Source organism: Lathamus discolor, chromosome 11 (assembly GCF_037157495.1).
Source record: "Lathamus discolor isolate bLatDis1 chromosome 11, bLatDis1.hap1, whole genome shotgun sequence".
Classification (NCBI taxonomy): Eukaryota; Metazoa; Chordata; class Aves; order Psittaciformes; family Psittacidae; genus Lathamus; species Lathamus discolor.
Window position 1 is genome coordinate 36,752 of NC_088894.1, and position 18,412 is coordinate 55,163.

The 18,412-nt window shown below is 39.4% G+C and overlaps 1 protein-coding gene and 1 long non-coding RNA gene across 2 annotated transcripts in view; one reads left to right on the forward strand and one right to left on the reverse strand.

Annotated features, from left to right (window-relative positions):
- The window catches only part of LOC136020252 (uncharacterized), a 46,913-nt gene extending 32,009 nt beyond the window's left edge, over positions 1-14,904 (reverse strand). Inside the window, exon 1 of the long non-coding RNA XR_010615257.1 lies at positions 11,602-14,904. This is a non-coding gene — a long non-coding RNA (uncharacterized LOC136020252). The remainder of the gene's footprint in view (positions 1-11,601) is intronic.
- On the forward strand, positions 719-14,492 carry LOC136020249 (protein-glutamine gamma-glutamyltransferase 6-like). Its single transcript, XM_065691141.1, has 14 exons — positions 719-772; positions 1,763-1,887; positions 2,981-3,154; positions 3,344-3,583; positions 5,955-6,073; positions 7,005-7,133; positions 7,296-7,476; positions 7,750-7,885; positions 9,137-9,240; positions 9,341-9,583; positions 10,970-11,287; positions 11,900-12,063; positions 12,808-12,932; positions 14,015-14,492. Exons 2-14 carry the CDS (start codon positions 1,881-1,883, stop codon positions 14,163-14,165), a joined length of 2,091 nt encoding a protein of 696 aa, XP_065547213.1. The 5' UTR covers positions 719-772; positions 1,763-1,880; the 3' UTR covers positions 14,166-14,492.
- Positions 14,905-18,412: the final 3,508 nt, after the last annotated feature.

Consider the following 18,412-nt stretch of genomic DNA (forward strand, 5'->3'; position numbering starts at 1 on the left):
CTTGTTACCCTGAGGATATGACAGTGCAATACTTGAACAATAGACAAAAATTATTCAGGAGATGAATGGAATAAAAGAGTATGTTTTTCTGTGCAAGTTAGCAAACTGCACTGTAATGTCAAGGGGAAAAGGAGGAACAAAATATTTTGAACCATTTTGGATGATAGGTGGGTGGAATTGAGCTAGGAAAAACACTTGCAACAGTGTTAAGTCATTAGTCACTTAGGAACCATGACCACTGCATTCCAAAGGGATTACAAAAGCAGCTGCTGATGCTTTACTGTGGTGAAGGTGTGGACTGGCAAGTGCCAGTTTGGGATGTAGGCCAGTCCAAGAGAGAGGTTCTGTTGGCTTGGTGAGCACCGCTGTGGGTGTGTCATACAGAGGTAAAGGTGGTGGTTGCAGCGAAGACAGAAAAAGTGTTTGGAGATTTAATTGCTTATGTGAGTAGCAAGGAAGAAGAAAAGAAATCGTCATATTCCAGTGGGAGCAATGTGTAACATCTGAAGCAATCACTGTAAGTACTGAGCACCTGAACTTAAGAACTGGTCGATGCGGTTTGTCACTAGGGCTGTGTGTGAAGATCAGGTAACATCAGAGGCTTGCGGCTCTTATGGTTTCCAAGGAATATGAATTAAGGAAAAGAGAAAAAGACCAACTAAAGTAGCGCTGAACAGCAATCAAATTCATTTGAGGCAGAATCTGGAACACGCTTTGACAGCCTGAACATCCCAGAAATTTCCAAGAGGAAGAAGAACCTCTGAATTATAATGTAAGTGGAGACACCAAGTGTGAAAAAGTGGTTTTAGTTTGGTTTTGGTTTTGTTTTTCAGGCTAGGGCTAGCATGAATGTCATATAAGTAAGTACTCTCCTATTCTTTGTGGTATCAAAGAGTGTTTCTCAAAAAGGCGCAAGTTTTTTGTTTTGTTTTTTTTTTTTAATCAACCTTAGAAACAGCTGTTGGAGCTGAATGGCTGCTGCTCTTCCAGTTTGTGGGGGTTTTGTTTAGTTGTTTTTTCTTTCGAACTTGAAATTCAGACTTATTTCTTTACTGAGTGCTAAAACATGACCAGTGCAGCTGTATGATCTTAAACAGCTAAATATTCCTTGCCACAACAATGCTACTTTATTATCTGTACATGTTTAAGCAAGGGTACAGAAATATGTTCACAGTTGTGAAGCTAGACAGGCTTAGAGTTTGTACTGATTAAAAACTACTCATGGTTAGTAGTTTGAGAGTTCTTTTTGAAATAAAACTTTTGCTGAAAGAGTAGTATGGAGCTAACCAGCATAACAGGTAAACAGACATCTGTTTCTGTTGAGAGTTTATAATTTCACATAAATCAGGAGGCAGTTGGAGATAATTTGTGACCCCAAAAAACCCTCTAAAACCAACTCACAGCTGCTTAGCAAAACCAGAAGTGACATTAAGCAATCTGGAAGTTAAGTAACCAGGAAATGTTCCTTTTTCCTTCGTATGGCTTTTATGTACCACCACACTCCCCATTTCCTCATCCTTAAAGATAACTTCTTCATGGCACACCTATTATCCTTTGTAGGAAGTTCTTCTTGTCTTGGAATTAATGAGAACGCATTTCCTCTGAGTAAATAATTTGGTATCTCCTCCCATAATTACACCCACGTTGAGTAGGAACATTGGCATTAGCCATACATATATTATAGGAACTAGTTAATTCATTTGACAAGCCTACAGGTATTAATAACAACTGCTAAGTACCTCTCCCTTCTCTCAAATTTCAGCTGACAGCACAAAAAGATTGCTGGTTGTTGGTCTTTTGGGGTTTTTTATGATTGACCTGACTTGGACATCCTTGAAGAACAAAGTAGAAGTTGTATGCAATTCTCATAAGCTAAGGGAATGGCAGGTGAGTTCTGCATGTCATCTGCTTCCCTTCAGCGGGTACTTTATTCAGAATTGTTTCCAAAAGATACATGCCCTGTAGGTATCTGCTCAGATCTCTTATCTGAAGGAAATTTCATACTGTAATTTGTTCTTGTGCTTAATTTTCAATGTTCTATCGTTCTATAATAGTAACACCTGTTAGAGAATATTTTTTGAGCTAAGCAGAGGATACTGGGGGGGGGGGAAGGAGAGAAAAGAAATTCCCATTACTTCAGAAGGCACCATGCAGAACTCCATCTAAACCCTTTATTTTTTAAATGGTATTTCAGAGATGTGTTATGCTTTGTATTAACAAAATTAGCTCCATCCAAATGGAGCTGTGAGCATGGAGTCAACAGGAATTGAAAGATGCACTAAAACTCTACCAAAGGAAAGTGATAGTAACAGTGTATCTGCTTTTTAAAGTTGAAGATGACTATTGAACCAGGCAACTGCCAAGCAGAGTTCTCTCTTGTTTAATGATGAAACAAACGTTTTGAAATCAGTTTTTAAAATGCTGTTTGCAAGGAAAGCAGCAGCCTACTGCAGTTCATTCTTCTCCCAAGAGCATCATGTTAAAGATTCTTTTTTTCAGTCCATCAATGCTTGCTCACATTACTTCTTTGTGTGTCTTAGACTACAAAGAAAAAAATTATTCTTCCTTGAATTTAATTATGGCACTTTTTCTTTTTCCATAAGTTAAATGTTACTTTTACTTCTTCCTCAATGATTATGTATAAATTGTAGTTTAATATGCAGCAATATTGTTTCAGATCTGACGTAGTATTTCATTGCAATGCTATATGGTATGAGACAGACTTAGGACTTGTTTGAAGATCCCTACCATAATAATGCATGGTGCCATAGGCCTTAATTCAGCCTTTCTATCCCACTTTTTTGTTTTGTTTTGTTGTGTTGTTACTGTTTTCTTTTAAATTCCCTTTAAAACAGTGGTGGTCATGTTCCCCCATTCTGTCCCATTCTGTCCCCTCTCCCTCCAACCTCACTGCATTTATGATACTAGCATTAATAAAAGTGATTTGGAAGAATCTTCATCTCTTTCTTTTGTTTTATAGATCTGACACCAACACATATCAGCTGGCAGCCATCAGTAAATGCAAGCGCACACCATACTGACAGGTATGCCAACACCGAGTTGACTGTGAGGCGAGGACAAGCCTTCACTATTACTCTGTACTTCAACAGACCAAAGCAGAATGGAGAGAGCCTAGCATTTGTCACTGAAATAGGTAATACTCCCTTACCTTGATCCACATTCTCACAGAACTGTAATCTTTATCCCTTGTACTTCTCCACTTATTCTATTTAGAGATACAATTTTTCCTGATGTATTTTTAATGCTTTCCCCTGGCTAATGTGCTCATTAATATTGAAACTGCACAATGGAATGGAAACCAATTACCCCTTCTTTCTGGCAGGACCATCCCCCTCAGAATCTCATCGTACAAAGGCTGTATTTAACCTCTCTGAGGTGGGGGCGAGTGGATGGAGTGCTGTCCAAGGACCCAGTGAGGCTGGTTATATGAACTTTACAATATCCAGCCCAGCCAATGCTGTCATTGGACGATACAACCTCATCCTCCATGTAACATCAGGGAACAAGATCTTCTCCAGATTTCTGGGGCAGTTTGTGTTACTCTTCAACCCTTGGTGCCCAGGTAGGTACCAGGGCCTTTGCTCTTGAACGTAACTGACCTATTTGCTTTTGTACCTGCACAGTGAGCTTGCTGCCTCAAGCTGCCTCTCTTTGGGTCACCAGTGGCAGCAATCTCAGCTATCTGTTCAGAGATCTGGTTTTACAACTTTAAAAAGCTATTGCTGCACCTCTCCCCTCGTTTTATCCTAGAGAGTTGTGCTATATGGGGTGATATCAGAGACTCTTTCTTCAGGACTTGAGCAGATCACTTTTCTGTAGATGAGGGCTGACAGACTTTTGTAAATTAATTAACTTCTCAGTAACATCCTTGATTTGCACCTAAATCAAAGCAAGACTGTTCTTACAGATGTTAACTGCAAAGACAATAGCTGAACTAACTGATAGAGGGCTAATGTGAGGAAGATTGACATTTCCCAGGTCTTTTGTCATGGGTTAAAAAGGGATATCTCCTGCTGCTGGTTGGGGTTTTTTTCCTTTTTTTTTTTTCTGCAGCCTCAGCATAATACAGAGGAAATGCAAATTCCTAAACACAGATTTTTGCAAACATGCAATAGTCTAGAAACCTAGATTAGCCTTAAAATATACCACGAGTTACAGGAGCTCTTAGACAACCAAGTGACTAAACAGCTTATAAAAGAAATGGAACCACAATCATCCACTGTTTTCTTCTGTGACCCTACGTTAGTCAAGGGCCCCTAACAAATGTGTCAAGAGCCAAGATGAAAAAAGCTGCTACCTAGCTCAGTCTGTCTTAAAAACAGAAATAATTATAGAACTATGTTCAGGAAACTTGGACTGTCTCTGCATAGACAGTCTTTTGGGAAAAACCTCCCCAGAACCCATTGAAAGATCACCTGTGGTGCAACTTCCATGTAACTTCAGATGGAAACCACACTGCAGGCAAGGACTGAAATATTTGACAGCTCCTGAAAAGCTTGTTCAAAGTACTGGCTCTAGAGCATTATAATTGAGAGCATATGAACTTCAGGAAAAAAAATATTCTTCAAGTGATTATTTTAGGACATTTAGATTGCTCAGAATCATAAACTCATGGGGCTAGAAGGATCTTAGGAAGTTATCCAGTCCCACACCATGGAATATTTAGCACTTAGGTCATTCCTGACAGATCTTTAATTCCTTCTTAACCGTCAGCCATCAGGGAAGCTGCAGTACCTGCCCCTGCAATTCATTCCAATTAAACACTAGCCTTTCCATTAGAATTTTTCCTACTAACCACATTTTTTTGCTTTGATTTCAGCATAAAACTTGTCATCCTACATACGATAGACAAGAAGAACAGATTTTCTCCCCTTTCTGCCCCATCCTCTTCACAAGAATTTCTGGAATTGATTACCGTGCCCCATTCCTCACCCCCATTTTTTTTTTCTACCTTAATAATTGAGTTAATTTATAAGTTATATTTTCTTCATAAGTAGTAATTTCAGGATGGCTGAGCATTCTCAGTGCTCTTCTCCTTCCAACTGATTCACACATTGACGTGCAGCACCTGCAACTGCATGCAGTTCTCCAAGCCTGTGCTGGCTCAAAAGCTTGGGAATCAATAATGATGACATTATTAAAAAAAAACCACCAAAAGTGTGGACAGCCACCACAAGCATAGACATTTTTAAAATAAATTATACTATCTATATATTTGTAGGAAGGGAAGGTAAAAAAATTGACTCATGAAAAGCTGTTTTTAGTATGCATTTCCTGAAATCCTGAAGCTTTTAGAAAATAATTTTAAACATTATGAAATTAAACACTGAGCTAAGTAGGCATTGCTACCTAAAGAGTGATCAAAACCTAAATATCTGCTTTCATAGCAGCTACACGTTGTGCCATAGATTAGGGAACCAACGAGTAACAATAAAAATCAAAGTGAATGGTTAACAGACTATCCTAATAACATTCTTAATAGCACTTTGGATTAAGCAAGTAGACATATTCATTTAGGAATCTTAGAACAAGACAACATGACGGGAAAAGAGAGAGAAATGTCATCTGTGTGATTCTTTTCAAACGTCTATTTTAATTATAACTACCCTGAGAAGGCAGATATATCCAGTGAACTAGCCTGGACTTTTCTCCATCTTCTTCACAAAAATACAACATACAGATAGGGGATACTTAGATAACAAAGATTATAATAGAATTAGGGAAAAAGTTAGATTAGTTTAATGTGGAATCCCTCTTCCCCCCAGCCATATACAATAGCAGGCCTTTTCACTGAACTGTACATGTTCAGGGAGCTATAACAATGCATTTTAAATAGCAGTTTTCCCCCTTGCTAAATCAAGATTCAAATGTTTTTGAAAGGCTGCTAGTATTCCCAGATTCAAGTGTAAAAGCATGTCCAACTTGGGTTTCAGGTGACGATGTCTACATGGATAATGAAAACGAGAGACAAGAATATGTCCTAAATGAAAATGGAATAATCTTCGTGGGTAACGCAAAGTACATTGAAGCAAGAGGATGGTACTATGGGCAGGTGAGCCATAAGGAATTCATTTAGGCTCTTACTCTGTCTCCAATAGCATTTTCTTTTATCATTACTTGCCTCTCTAATTGGCATGCCTATTTATATGGAGACTGAACAAACCTGGCCAGCCTTGCTTGTGGTTTGCTCACTGTGTGCCTGACAGGACTTTCGTGTGAGTGGTGGCTTAACACAGCACTGAAGCTAGGACTGACTTCTACATGTGCTTGAAGCTCATGGTATAAGCGTGGACCTCCTCTGTGACCAAAGCACCACAAATGACAACGTACCTGTGTGCCTCCAACACACTCACTATTTTTGTAATGCTGTAACAATGGGCTAGAACAGACACTGACACAGTCATAGAATGGTTTGGGTTGGAAAGGACCTTTAAAGATAATTTAGTCTGACCTCTTTGCAATAGGCAGGAACATCTTCAACCAGATCACATTGCTCAAAGCCCCATCCAGCTTGACCTTGAATGTCTCCAGGGATATAACTCAAGAGAATGTAATAACTGCAATGAGAATAAGCTGGGCAGTTTTAGTTTTACTTTAGTGATTTCTTCTGATGGCAGAACACAATCCTGACAGATTTTTGCTTTAAATAGTTAGCCATGTCTTTAGCCAGTATCACACTGTGAACTGCACAGTCTTTGTGCCTCACTGTCTCTTTCACCTTTGGGCTGGAATATCATAGAAAGGAAGAATCATAGAATGGTTTGGGTTGGAAAGGATCTTAAGATCATCTAGTTCTGAACCTCCTGCCACTGGCAGGGACACCTCACACTAGACCATGTTGCCCAAGGCTCTGTCCAACCTGGCCTTGAACACTGCCAGGGATGGAGCATTTACCACTTCTTTGGCCAAGAACTGCAGCAGAATTTCCTCTAATTCTCTTTGTGAAAATATTTTCTTTACAAAATTATCTTACTTGATCACAGTTTCAAGATAATCTTCTGAACATCTGTCTCACCATGCTTGATCTGAGCCTGTACTATCGTCAGGACCCAGCCATTGATGTATCCCGAAGAGGAGATCCTAAATATGTAGGCCGAGTAATCAGTTCTATGGTAAGAAATGGACAACTCAATCTGAATTACACATGTTTAAGCAGAAAGCATTAGTTATACCACTGAAACCCAGCCACCTGCACCTTAAACAATATAATTAACTACATATGGTGCATTACACACAATTGATTTTGTGCATTCTGTCCATTTGCTTATTTTTAGATCAATGGAAATGATAATGATAATGGAGTTCTCCTGGGAAAGTGGCAAGGAAGTTTCCATTCAGACGAGAATCCATCCAGATGGGATGGTAGTGTGGTAATCCTCCAGAAATGGCGTCAGGACAACTACAAGCCCGTCCAGTATGGCCAGTGCTGGGTTTTTGCAGGTGTCATGTGTACAGGTAAGCTTTAAGAAAAGAGGACTGTGGTGAAATGGAGGCATTTGTGACCTCTGGTTTTATTAAAACTACAAAGCAATTAATTCTACAAGAGGAACAGTGCTCTGAAGACTGCAAATGCTGAAGAATCACAAAATATTTAGCCACTTAACTTTGTTTCTCAGATATATGCAACCATTAAACTAAAGCTCTGTGTGTGTTTTGTTTGTGTTGCTTGGGAGTTGTTTGGGGGTTTTTGTAGTTTTATTTTTTGTATTATTTTTTAATACATTTCAGTTCTAAGGTGCTTGGGGATTCCTACTCGTTTGGTTTCAAATTTCAACTCTGCCCATGATGTGGACAGAAACCTGAGTATTGATAAGTACTATGACAGCTCTGGAAAGAGTCTTAATATCGGCAAGGATTCCACGTGGTAAATATGATTTTTTTTTTTTTATCTCACCAGTAATTAGAGGATTTAAGAGACTTACAAATAGGAACACCAGCAGTACAAAAGCAACTGAGAGGTGCCTGAATAAAATTTTCTCAAAAATTAATACACACATTTGGAAAGAAAACATTCTTCATGGTTTTGAGATAACAGTTCCAACAACTAGCCTAATTTTTTGCAATCCCTGATCTCCAAAAATTGCAATTTTCTTTAAAAGTATGTTTCCATTGACAATATACCGATTGCCAAGGCTCTTTTAATTACTGGCACCTAATCAGTCTGTTCATAATAATGCAGCTGTGCACCTTTCATGCTCTGAACTGGTTTACTGCTGTCATAACTTCCTCTCATCACCACTATAGATAGATTATTTGGACTTTATCTCACTCAGTATAGCTATTTTGAGTTTCTATTTAAACAAAGCATTTCCCACATTTGAAGTTTACTAAACCAAATCACTAAGTATATAGAATAGTATATAGGATAGTTAGGGTTAGAAAGGACCTCAAGATCATCTAGTTCCAATGCCTCTGCCATGGGCAGGGTGGGATGGTTTAGTGTGAGGTGTCCCTGCCCATGGCAGGGGGGTTGGAACTAGATGATCTTGAGGTCCTTTCCAACCCTAACTATTCTATGATTCTATGTCACCCAAGACTCCATCCAACCTGGCCCTGAACACCGCCAGGGCTGGAGCATTCACAGATTCCTTGGGCAACCCATTCCAGTGCCTCACCACCCTCACAGGGAAGAATTTCTTCCTTATATTTAACCTAAACTTCCCCTGTTTAAGTTTTAACCTGTTACCCCTTGCTGTATCACTACAGTCCCTGAAGAAGAGTCCCTCGCCAACACCCTTGTAGGCCCCCTTCAGACACTGGAAGCTGCTCTGAGGTCTCCACGCAGCCTTCTCTTCTCCAGGCTGAACAGCCCCAACTTTCTCAGCCCGTCTTCATACAGCTCCATATATCCAGAACTTAAATCTTTCACTTATAGTTCATATTGTTCCCAAAGCAAGCTGCCAACATCTATATTCTCTCCTTCCCTGTCTGAGGTCTACACCTCAAAAGCAGCCAGTAAACCTATCCTTTGAAGGAGGCAGTGAGTCGCTGTAACAAGACAGCTTCTGTCAGACCTTAGAGAATTAAAAAAAAAAAAATTCCTTACTCCTTTCAAACGGGAAATTTGTAGGACTCCATAGTACTGTGCTTTGAAGACACTGTTCTTTGCCCCCAGGGATTATCACGTCTGGAATGAAAGCTGGTTCATTCGCCCAGACCTGGGAACATCATACAATGGGTGGCAGGTTTTGGATGCGACTCCACAAGAACAAAGTAAAGGTAGCAGGAGAAGTTCTCATCATGACTAAACATTGTGTCTTCAAACTGAGCACGACTAATGAAATTTGAATTTTTTAATTTTTTTTTTTCCATGTTTTAGGATTATTTCAGTGTGGTCCTGCATCTGTGACAGCCATCAAAGAAGGTGATGTAGACTTGGATTATGACACATTATTTGTGTATACGGAGGTGAATGCTGATTGCAACAGATGGATTGTATACCACGATGGAACTAAGAAAAGAGTTTATTGTGATACCGAAATAATTGGCAGGTTTATCAGCACCAAAGCTGTGGGCAGCAACTCCCGTGTGGATGTCACCTATAGTTACAAATATCCAGAAGGTAAAAGAGTTATCACAAATCTCTCCTACTGAATTATTGGTGCTAGGCTAGGATGGGTAACCAATTTTGTTTGATTATTTCTCTTCTTCCTTCAGAAAATATTTCTGCCCTTGTTTTCAGAGTACTTTCTTAATACAATGGGTATTATATTTCTGGGTTTGTGTATTTAGTAGTGTCCTTATTAAGACACGATACAAAATATAATTTAGTCCCTTACAGAGAAGTATAAAATGTAATATATACACAAAACAGGGCTATAAAATACATTTTACTACCCAAGGCAGACAAACCCTCAAGCTGTCATACCAAAAAGTCTTAAAGCTGAGTCCAACGTGTATCATGAACCACAGGTGTGCAGTATGGGAAGTTATAGTTTACTATATGGGAAGTTTACTGCCATGTCTGGCAGATGAAGCAGGTCAACAACCAAGCCACCAATCCAAAACCTTAAACTCCAGTCCTAGACATCCACGTCCCAGCAGACCTCATGCTCAGTCTTTCTCTGCAAATAACTGTTTTCTTGATGTGTCTATTCCAATTCCTCATGTTTCCTTTTGAAGACCCCATTACATCCCACTGCCAAGAGATGTGACTAATCTCGATCTTTGCCTGGACAAATTCATCAAGTTAGGCTCTCTTGTGCTCCTGCTCTGACATCCAGTCATCACCTTGCCAATTAGTTATGTGTTTGCACAACTGCTGGACTTGGCCTCACATTATTGGATTCTGGAAACAAAATACTAGGAAATGGCAAAGGACGAAGTACCACTCATCTGTACTTCAGAAAAAAATGCAACAAAGGTTAAGAACTGCATAGCCATACATTTGCAGGAATATCTTTATCTTCCCTCAAAATCTTGTACCTATGTCTTTCCATCTTTTTTAAATTCAGGGTTACGGAATTCATATATTAGTTTGCTTTATGTTTGTGGCTCAAAGTCTTAAAAAATTGGAAAAAAAAGGAGGAAGATATATTTAACATTTTTTAGTATTTGCCATTCAGAATCAGTGGCCATATTTCAGTACTTCACTCCTCAAGGTTTTAGTGCAACCATATTTAATACAGAGACTGATTATTATCAGATTAGCAAAGTAACACCACATTAATGTATGTTCTGAACAAAGAAAAAGGAATCCTGCATCCTAAACAAATACAAATGCATTTTATTTTATTTTAGTGACTTATTCACCTTATTACAGTATGTTTATTATTCTCTTGTGAAAAACCTGATCAGAGGCCTAATAAAAGTATGGGGAACTTTTAGGTATTGCAGTATTTCTGTGTGATGCACAGCTGACACCATGTATCATTCTGAAAGCCTTTATGCAGAGAAGGAGCAATAGCAACAGAAGTATGAATTTTACTTGGTTCTTTCCTTTGACCAGGTTCTCCTGAGGAAAGACGAATTTATAAAAAGGCCTTGGCCAAGATTTTTGGACCAAACATCACAGAAAGACACAGAGAATCTCCAGATGAAAGGCCCTCAGAGAATATTAGAAACCCTGGGATCTCTGGGAAATTCAAGCTGGCTGAACCTCCAGTATTTGGCAAAGACATTACCCTGATCTTAATTCTCAGTAATCTATCTTTTGACCACAAGACTGTGAAGGTGGACATGAATGCGTCAGCCATCCTGTACACAAGGAGAGCAGTGGCAGAGATCCTGAAGGCAACCACTTCTGTGGATCTTGGGTCTAAACAAGGTAACTTTTAATGTTCATAAGGAGCCAACAGAGCTCTCTTAGCTACATGAAGTTAACTAGAAGGAAGAAACATCAATATCATATCTGTATCAACCTCATAGTGCATCTGCTTGTTCCATCTCTTAATAGTATTTTTATGAGCACATTTCATAAGATACTTTTTATTCAGAAAACTTTGACTAGTTCAACCAGGAATTGAAGGTCTCATGAAATGTTATATAGAAGGCTACTTTTACATTATAGCTAACATATACATATTATATATATATATAACAAATAGGATATAAGGATGGAATAGATAAAAATGATTATACCTCTAATTTCAAGAAATACGAAGAGACAGGAACCCAGTGAAATGCAGATGAGTAGATCCCCCCAGTTTCAGAATAAAATCCTCCATCCAAAACTGTAGGGGTCAAATGGATTAAGAAAAGGATCACTAGAACAGGGACATACACAACCAGTCTCACACAGAAGAAATACAAACACTCAGCTCTCTTACATTCTGTTCTCTTCAATAATTTCAACACCACCACCACCCACCCAGTAACTCTCTTTTCTTTGGCACTCTTTGAGAATGTAATGATTCCTAAATATATGTCCAAATTCCAGGGAAACATATCCGATTAAAGATCCCTTATTCTTATTATGGAAAATATCTGACTACCGACAAAAGGATCCAAGTTACTGCTTTGTGTGAAGTCATCCACATGCATGGGGTAAAGTTGCTGGTGGAGAAGACAATCATTTTAGAGGACACAAACATTATCATTAAGGTAAACAATTCTCTCTCTGATGCCCTGAACAGACAAAAAGAACTAAAGAGTGTTTCTGGAGCTCAGATTTTAAGACAAGAACGTGGGGATAAATGCATTATTTTAGGCTGCAATTTCAGATGTTGCTCTAAAATTCTGCCTGCTTAAGTTGAGAAAGTAACCATGCAAGTGAGCAATTTCTTTGCCTGAATCTGCCCCCTGTTCTTCTGAACAGCTCTGTTACCTTCTTTCTTTCCCAGTCACAAGTTCACAAAACTTGTTCTCATTTCATCTGTATTCTAGTTATTGGCAAGTGCTTGTGTTGGCTTTGAACAACTTTGCCTGCTCACAAAATATAGACTTAAACCCTTAATTCTAATCTGTGTTAGGGACAGTTTATATTGTTTTAATGCTTTAACCCTAATCAATGATGTGCCAAAATAAACTAAAAAAATAAAAATAAAAATAAGCCACTTAGCAACCCAAACAGCAGACAGGTTTAATGAGATGTGTCCACACAGTCAAGACTATTTACTGAAATAGTGCACAAAATATTGCATACAGCTTGACAGCACTGTTTAGCTAACCCAAGTCCAGCTTCAAGTACTGAGAAAGGCGTACCAGTTGTTAGTTAAATTTCACAGCTCCTACCAATATCTCATTCAGCCTCAAATATGAGAGATGTTCTGCTTGCAGTTTGACTGAAGCCTGACTCAAAAAAAGTGTGAAACAGTGAATGATTAGAAATGTGTCTTTGCCATTCAGATTCCTCGGCGGGTTGTAGTGAACAAAGCTGTTTCTCTAGAGATCTCATATGCCAATCCCCTTCCTGAACCTGTGAAGCGGTGTGTACTGCTAGTGACTTTGATGAATCAACAGGTCAAGATACAGTAAGTGAAAGCTGTAACATTCATTCAGTGCTCTGAACATGACCAACAGCATGTCTAGTTTCCTCAGTCAGAAAAAAATCATAGTTGAACTGTCTTTTTCATATTTTCTATTTATGAAAATAAAAAAGCTACCAAATATATATTGAGATACTATGATTCCTCAATCATGTTTTATCTTTTCTAAGTAGGGACTTGTTTAACAACTAAAACCTGCTAACATTCTTCTTTCATCGGCAAGAAAATGGGCATGTCAAAGTCTTTTCCAAACCAGTTGATTCTATGATTCTGCATGTCAAATTCTTTTGTTTCTCTGATATTTCTTCTACAACTTGGCTTTGTGTTTCTATTTTTATATACAGTACCCTAGCACTACAAAAATAAGTCTGAGTTAAAGCAAACGAGTAAGACACTGCCATAGCTCCCCTTGTTTCAGCCCAAAAGAGAAGTTGCTCTGTTCTCCTTTAAAGTAGGAGAAAAAAACTAAGAGCAAAATGTTCTACTACTTTTTTCTTTTCTTCTGGACTCTCCTGCTTTACAGATTAACTCAGTGCTGAGTAGCTCATATTTCCTAGGGATTTATTATAAAACAACCTGACTTGCTGTGACTCTGTAAATATTTGGACATATTCCATAAAAATATACAGAAAACATTATTCCAGTGAAAGACAACCAATTTAGGCCAAGAGGAGACGAGACAAAACAAAGAACCCCAGTCATTAGAAAAATCAGATTATTGCCAAAATGGATATGAACCAAGCAGGCATTGGACAGAGTGCTGACCTTTGACGTGAGAGTTTTCCTGTTCTGTTTGTGTTGACTATCCAAACTCGCACCCAGCCCTAACAAGGCATGACACAGTGCTGCTCATTTCCACCAGGCTATTCAAGAGTAAATGAAGACAGTACTTTTCTCATTTCCTGGTCTGCAGAGAGCCTCAAACCCTAAGTAATTCTCAAACCCCAAGGCTGGGATTCAAGTAACTGTAGGTGTCCCCATTATCATGCACTTCTGCCTCTTGGGAATCTCAAGGTAAGACAATGCAAGCCTGAATTAATTGATTTTTCTTTCTTTTTTTTCTCCAGTCTGGCACCACTGGCACCAAGAGAGAGATCAAAAATTTATTTTGAATTCACACCTCGCAGGACTGGGCCCTTACAGCTGCAAGTAGACTTCTCCTGTGACAAATTTTCCCATGTCAAGGGATTTGTAACCATTGCAGTAGCACCTGCATAATGCAGTGGAATCAATCTCCCGTTTCAGCATTAACCTGCAAGACATCTTCCTCTATACAGGGACAGTAATGACAGCAAGAAACTTAGCACAAAAGTTGGTGACCTCTTACACTGCAATAGAATCAAGTCTCCTGCTTTCACAGTGCTTAATTCTGTAGTCTCTAATTGTTTGGGGTTTGTTGGGGTTTTTTGTCCTCTTGTCTAGAAAATTGAAGTCCCTTTCTGTAGAAATAGTTTCACTGTTCTATCAAACGTCATTGTGTTAAGCTCCTGGTTTTGACTTTTCCATCAGATTATTAATACATTCACTTTTCAAGCACATTCTAATTGTCAGCAATAAATAAATCTATTCCTAGAACTGTATTCTTTGGTAATGAATTGTACATTCCATGGAAATATGAGAAATCACAAGATTGAGGATGATGCTTTTCCCTTCATTTCTCAAGCTTCTTACCTAAAGAAGTAGAAAATCTAATTTCTGTATTTTGTGACACCTATGAACTCTCTGAATGGGGAGATAAAAAGCCTACAAAGACTGGGAAAAGTAATGTTTGGAGTCCATGACAACAATATTTCTGTAACCTGTGAGCATACGACTGTCGCAGAGTGGACCACACATATACGCAGTCAAGTAGGTAACTTAATTCCTGTGTAATGTGGCAGAGTCCTGAGCACCATTAAACACAAGGGGAGAGCCTTGCATTAATCTGGAAGTTCAGCAACAGAAGGTAACTAACTCTTTATGCCCACCAGCATAAGGTCACTGAAAAGAAGGAACACATTTGTCTTCAAACCTTCCCAATGTAACTCATTCCCAGGCAGCCCCTCCTCCACACCCCTGGCAGTGTTTGCATACAGATGCCTCTTTTGCAGGTTCCTGATCCTACATTGCTGGGTACCAGGTTTCACCTGAAACTCACTTTCAAGTAGCCTTAAGGATTCTCTATTACTGCAGGCAATATAGCTTCTTGAGGGACTGTTAGGAAAGGTAATGACTGACAGGACACAGCAACCACCTGGCCACATTGCTTAAGTGGAGTGTGAAGCAGTAATGATGTACAAACAGGTCTGCCGAGCCTGAAGATTTAGATTTGATGTCAGATGTATAAAATGTTTAAAGCAGAATTAATATGGCCAAAATTCTGAACCACAGGGATGTCAGAAGTTCAATATGGACAACTTTTGTCAGACAGCTGATAATATTTCAGTCTGACACATCCAGACATGATCACAAATTCTTAATGAAGATAATGCACAAGAAACCATAATAAAACTTTATATTCTTCTTTAAAAATAAATTTAAGCTGCAGGCAGTTAATTTGCCCAGGTTGCCATCAATGATGATACGAATTTGTAAACAAAACAGAAAACAGCAACAGACAGAAAAAACACAATGTAGAAGTGTAGGGGTGAGGAAAGTGAGTGATCACTCCTGCCTCCTCGGTACAGTCCACCAAAAGTTGGGAACAGTATGCAACCTCCTCTCAGGACCAATTGGCACGGCATGTTTCTAGATAAATTGTGACACAGGATGAGGGAGGAAAGAGCATGAGCGAGCTTCAGGAGTGGAGAAGAGAGTGTCTGAAATTAGAGTGGGCAGGGCTCACACAGCACAAGAGCTCCATAGCTTCCTTCAGGGCTCAGCTCAAGATGCCATGCCAAATAGCTACAGAGAAACTACATACCTGTGTTGTGAACACCAAGCTATAAAGAAAAATTTTTAAGAGTAGAGGCTGCCATGTAATCCCTGGTACACAGGTGACTGCATAGTAATAATAACAATGTCATCTCAGTGGGATGTACTGCTTCTTACTAAGAAAGGCACATTACAGGTAATCATGTCAGGAACAGATCATCAGCACGTCACACCTCTCAGTATGCTTCCAAGAAAGAATGAATTCTATGCAGTTACGTGAAAAGTCTTCAGGCAGACCTGCCTTTAAAAAAAAAACCCAAAACTGGTTTATGCTATTACAAACTAATCAGATCACCCCATGTTCCATACATCCATGCTGTACGATATGTATATTTGTCTATACCTGCCCTCTGTACATACTGTCAAAACCCTAAACAGACACAAACGAAACCATCCAAAATTAAGCTTCTTCTGTCTACTTCAGACTGTATTTCCTCATTAGGTCCAATGTGGGATGTTTTCCTCTCTTAGTAATTAAGACATCAGGATACTGTTTATCATCTTGCCTCAGCCATTCACCAGTTTTAAATAAGCGTAATTAGAATCAAGACTGTGCAATTAAAGCCATCATAAGTAGATGCTCACGTAGGACATTACTACAAAAACAGCAACCACACTGCAACCACAGGTCACACCCAAGTTGTATAAATTCTAAGTTGTACAGTTGAGTCCTAAACCTTTTGTTGCTCATGCTGGTGGAAGAGGATTCAGAATGCTCTTGCACACTTTTGTACCCATAACCTGAACTACGCACAAGTGTAGAGAAGAAGAAAAAACGTTATGGCAGGTAAGTTAAAAACAGGCTGATTGCTCCAGATATCACTTTTCCAATACAGATGAGTGACATTTGCTGAGGAAACAAGATAAATAACATCTGCCTGTTCAGTTCTTTTTAGGTTAATTGCATTTATGGATTATTCTACTAGAACTACCAATTTTCCTTTTTTTTTTTTTTTAATAATAATACCAAGAACATTCTTCTTTTTTCCTATAACACAGAAAAATAGAGTAAGAAAGTCTTTTTCTACCATATCCATTAACTGGTCCATACAGTGCTTTTGCAGCCACACACTCAGTATTTTTGACTCGTGATTTGGGCAAACTGCCACACAGAAGTTCCAGGCTGTAATTCCTCTGTGATATCAAATTGATGTCTGGCCTCAGACAAGTCACTTGATGGCCTCTGGACTCCCAGTTCACCTCCCTGCAGTGTGTCTACAATTAACCTCTGCTATCTATGTATGACATTGCACTTGCTCTGACTCTTATGCTGACTGGAAAGATTTCTAGTTAGAAAGATGTGTCATGTAACAGATACACATGGAGTCTATCTAGAAGCTGAAAAATTAATATAATCTCAAATCCCACCCTCTCTATTTCTGCAGTAGAACCATATGGATTTCCTCAGATATGAACTTCATTAAATGATTAAAGGTGGTGCTAAACCAAGTCCATTGGTCAGCAAAGGGTTAACATGCTCTAGTCATGGTAGGAAGTTTTTGTCAAGTGAAATTCCTTTGGAATATCATATGGGGACTCTTCATCAAGGACTTTAGCAATAGGACAAGGGGTGATGGGTTTAAACTTCAACAGGGGAAGTTCACGTTAGATATAAGGAAATTCTTGACTGTGAGGGTGGTGAGGCGCTGGCACAGGTTGCCCAAACTGGTAAATGCTCCACCCCCGGCAGTGTTGAAGGCCAGGCTGGACAGAGACTTGGGTGACATGGTCTGTTGTGAGGCATCCTTGCCCATGGCAGAGGGGGGTGGAATGAGATGCTCTTAAGGTCCTCTCCAACACAAACTATTCTATGATTTTATGATTCTGTACTGGGGAAAGGCACTTCTCAAACACATGAATTCTATTAGAGGGTTCTGTATTTTTTCTGCTTTGTTTCTGTTTGTTGTTTTGTTGTTGTCATTGTTTTTTTTAACTGATCAAGGAGGAAGAAAGGTTGAAAGCCTTTGTAACAATCTGTACTTCAGTGTCCCATTTTCAATAGTGGGCAATCTATCATAGAATGGTTAATGTTGGAAAGGACCTTAAAGCTCATCCAGTTCCAACCCCCGGGCAGGGACACCTTCCACTGGAGCAGCTTGCTCCAAGCCCCTGTGTCCAACCTGGCCTTGAGCACTGTCAGGGATGGGGCAGCCACAGCTTCTCTGGGCACCCTGTGCCAGCGCCTCAGCACCCTCACAGGGAAGAACTTCTGTATATCTAACCTGAATCTCCCCTGTTTCAGTTTCAACTCATCACCCCTTGTCCTATCACTACAGTACCTAATGAAGGTCCCTCTCCAGCATCCTTGTAGCCCCCTTCAGACACTGGAAGCTGCTGTGAGGTCTTCATGCAGCTTTTCTTCTCCAGGCTGAACAGCCCCCATGTTCTCAGCCTCTTTGTATGGGAGGTGCTCCAGCCCCTGGTCATCCTTGTGGCCTTCTCTGGACTCACTCCAACAGCTCCATGTCCTTCTTATGCTGGAGACACCAGAACTGCACACAGTGCTCCAAGTAGGGTCTCAGTACCCCAAGTTGGTTTCATCATGATACAAT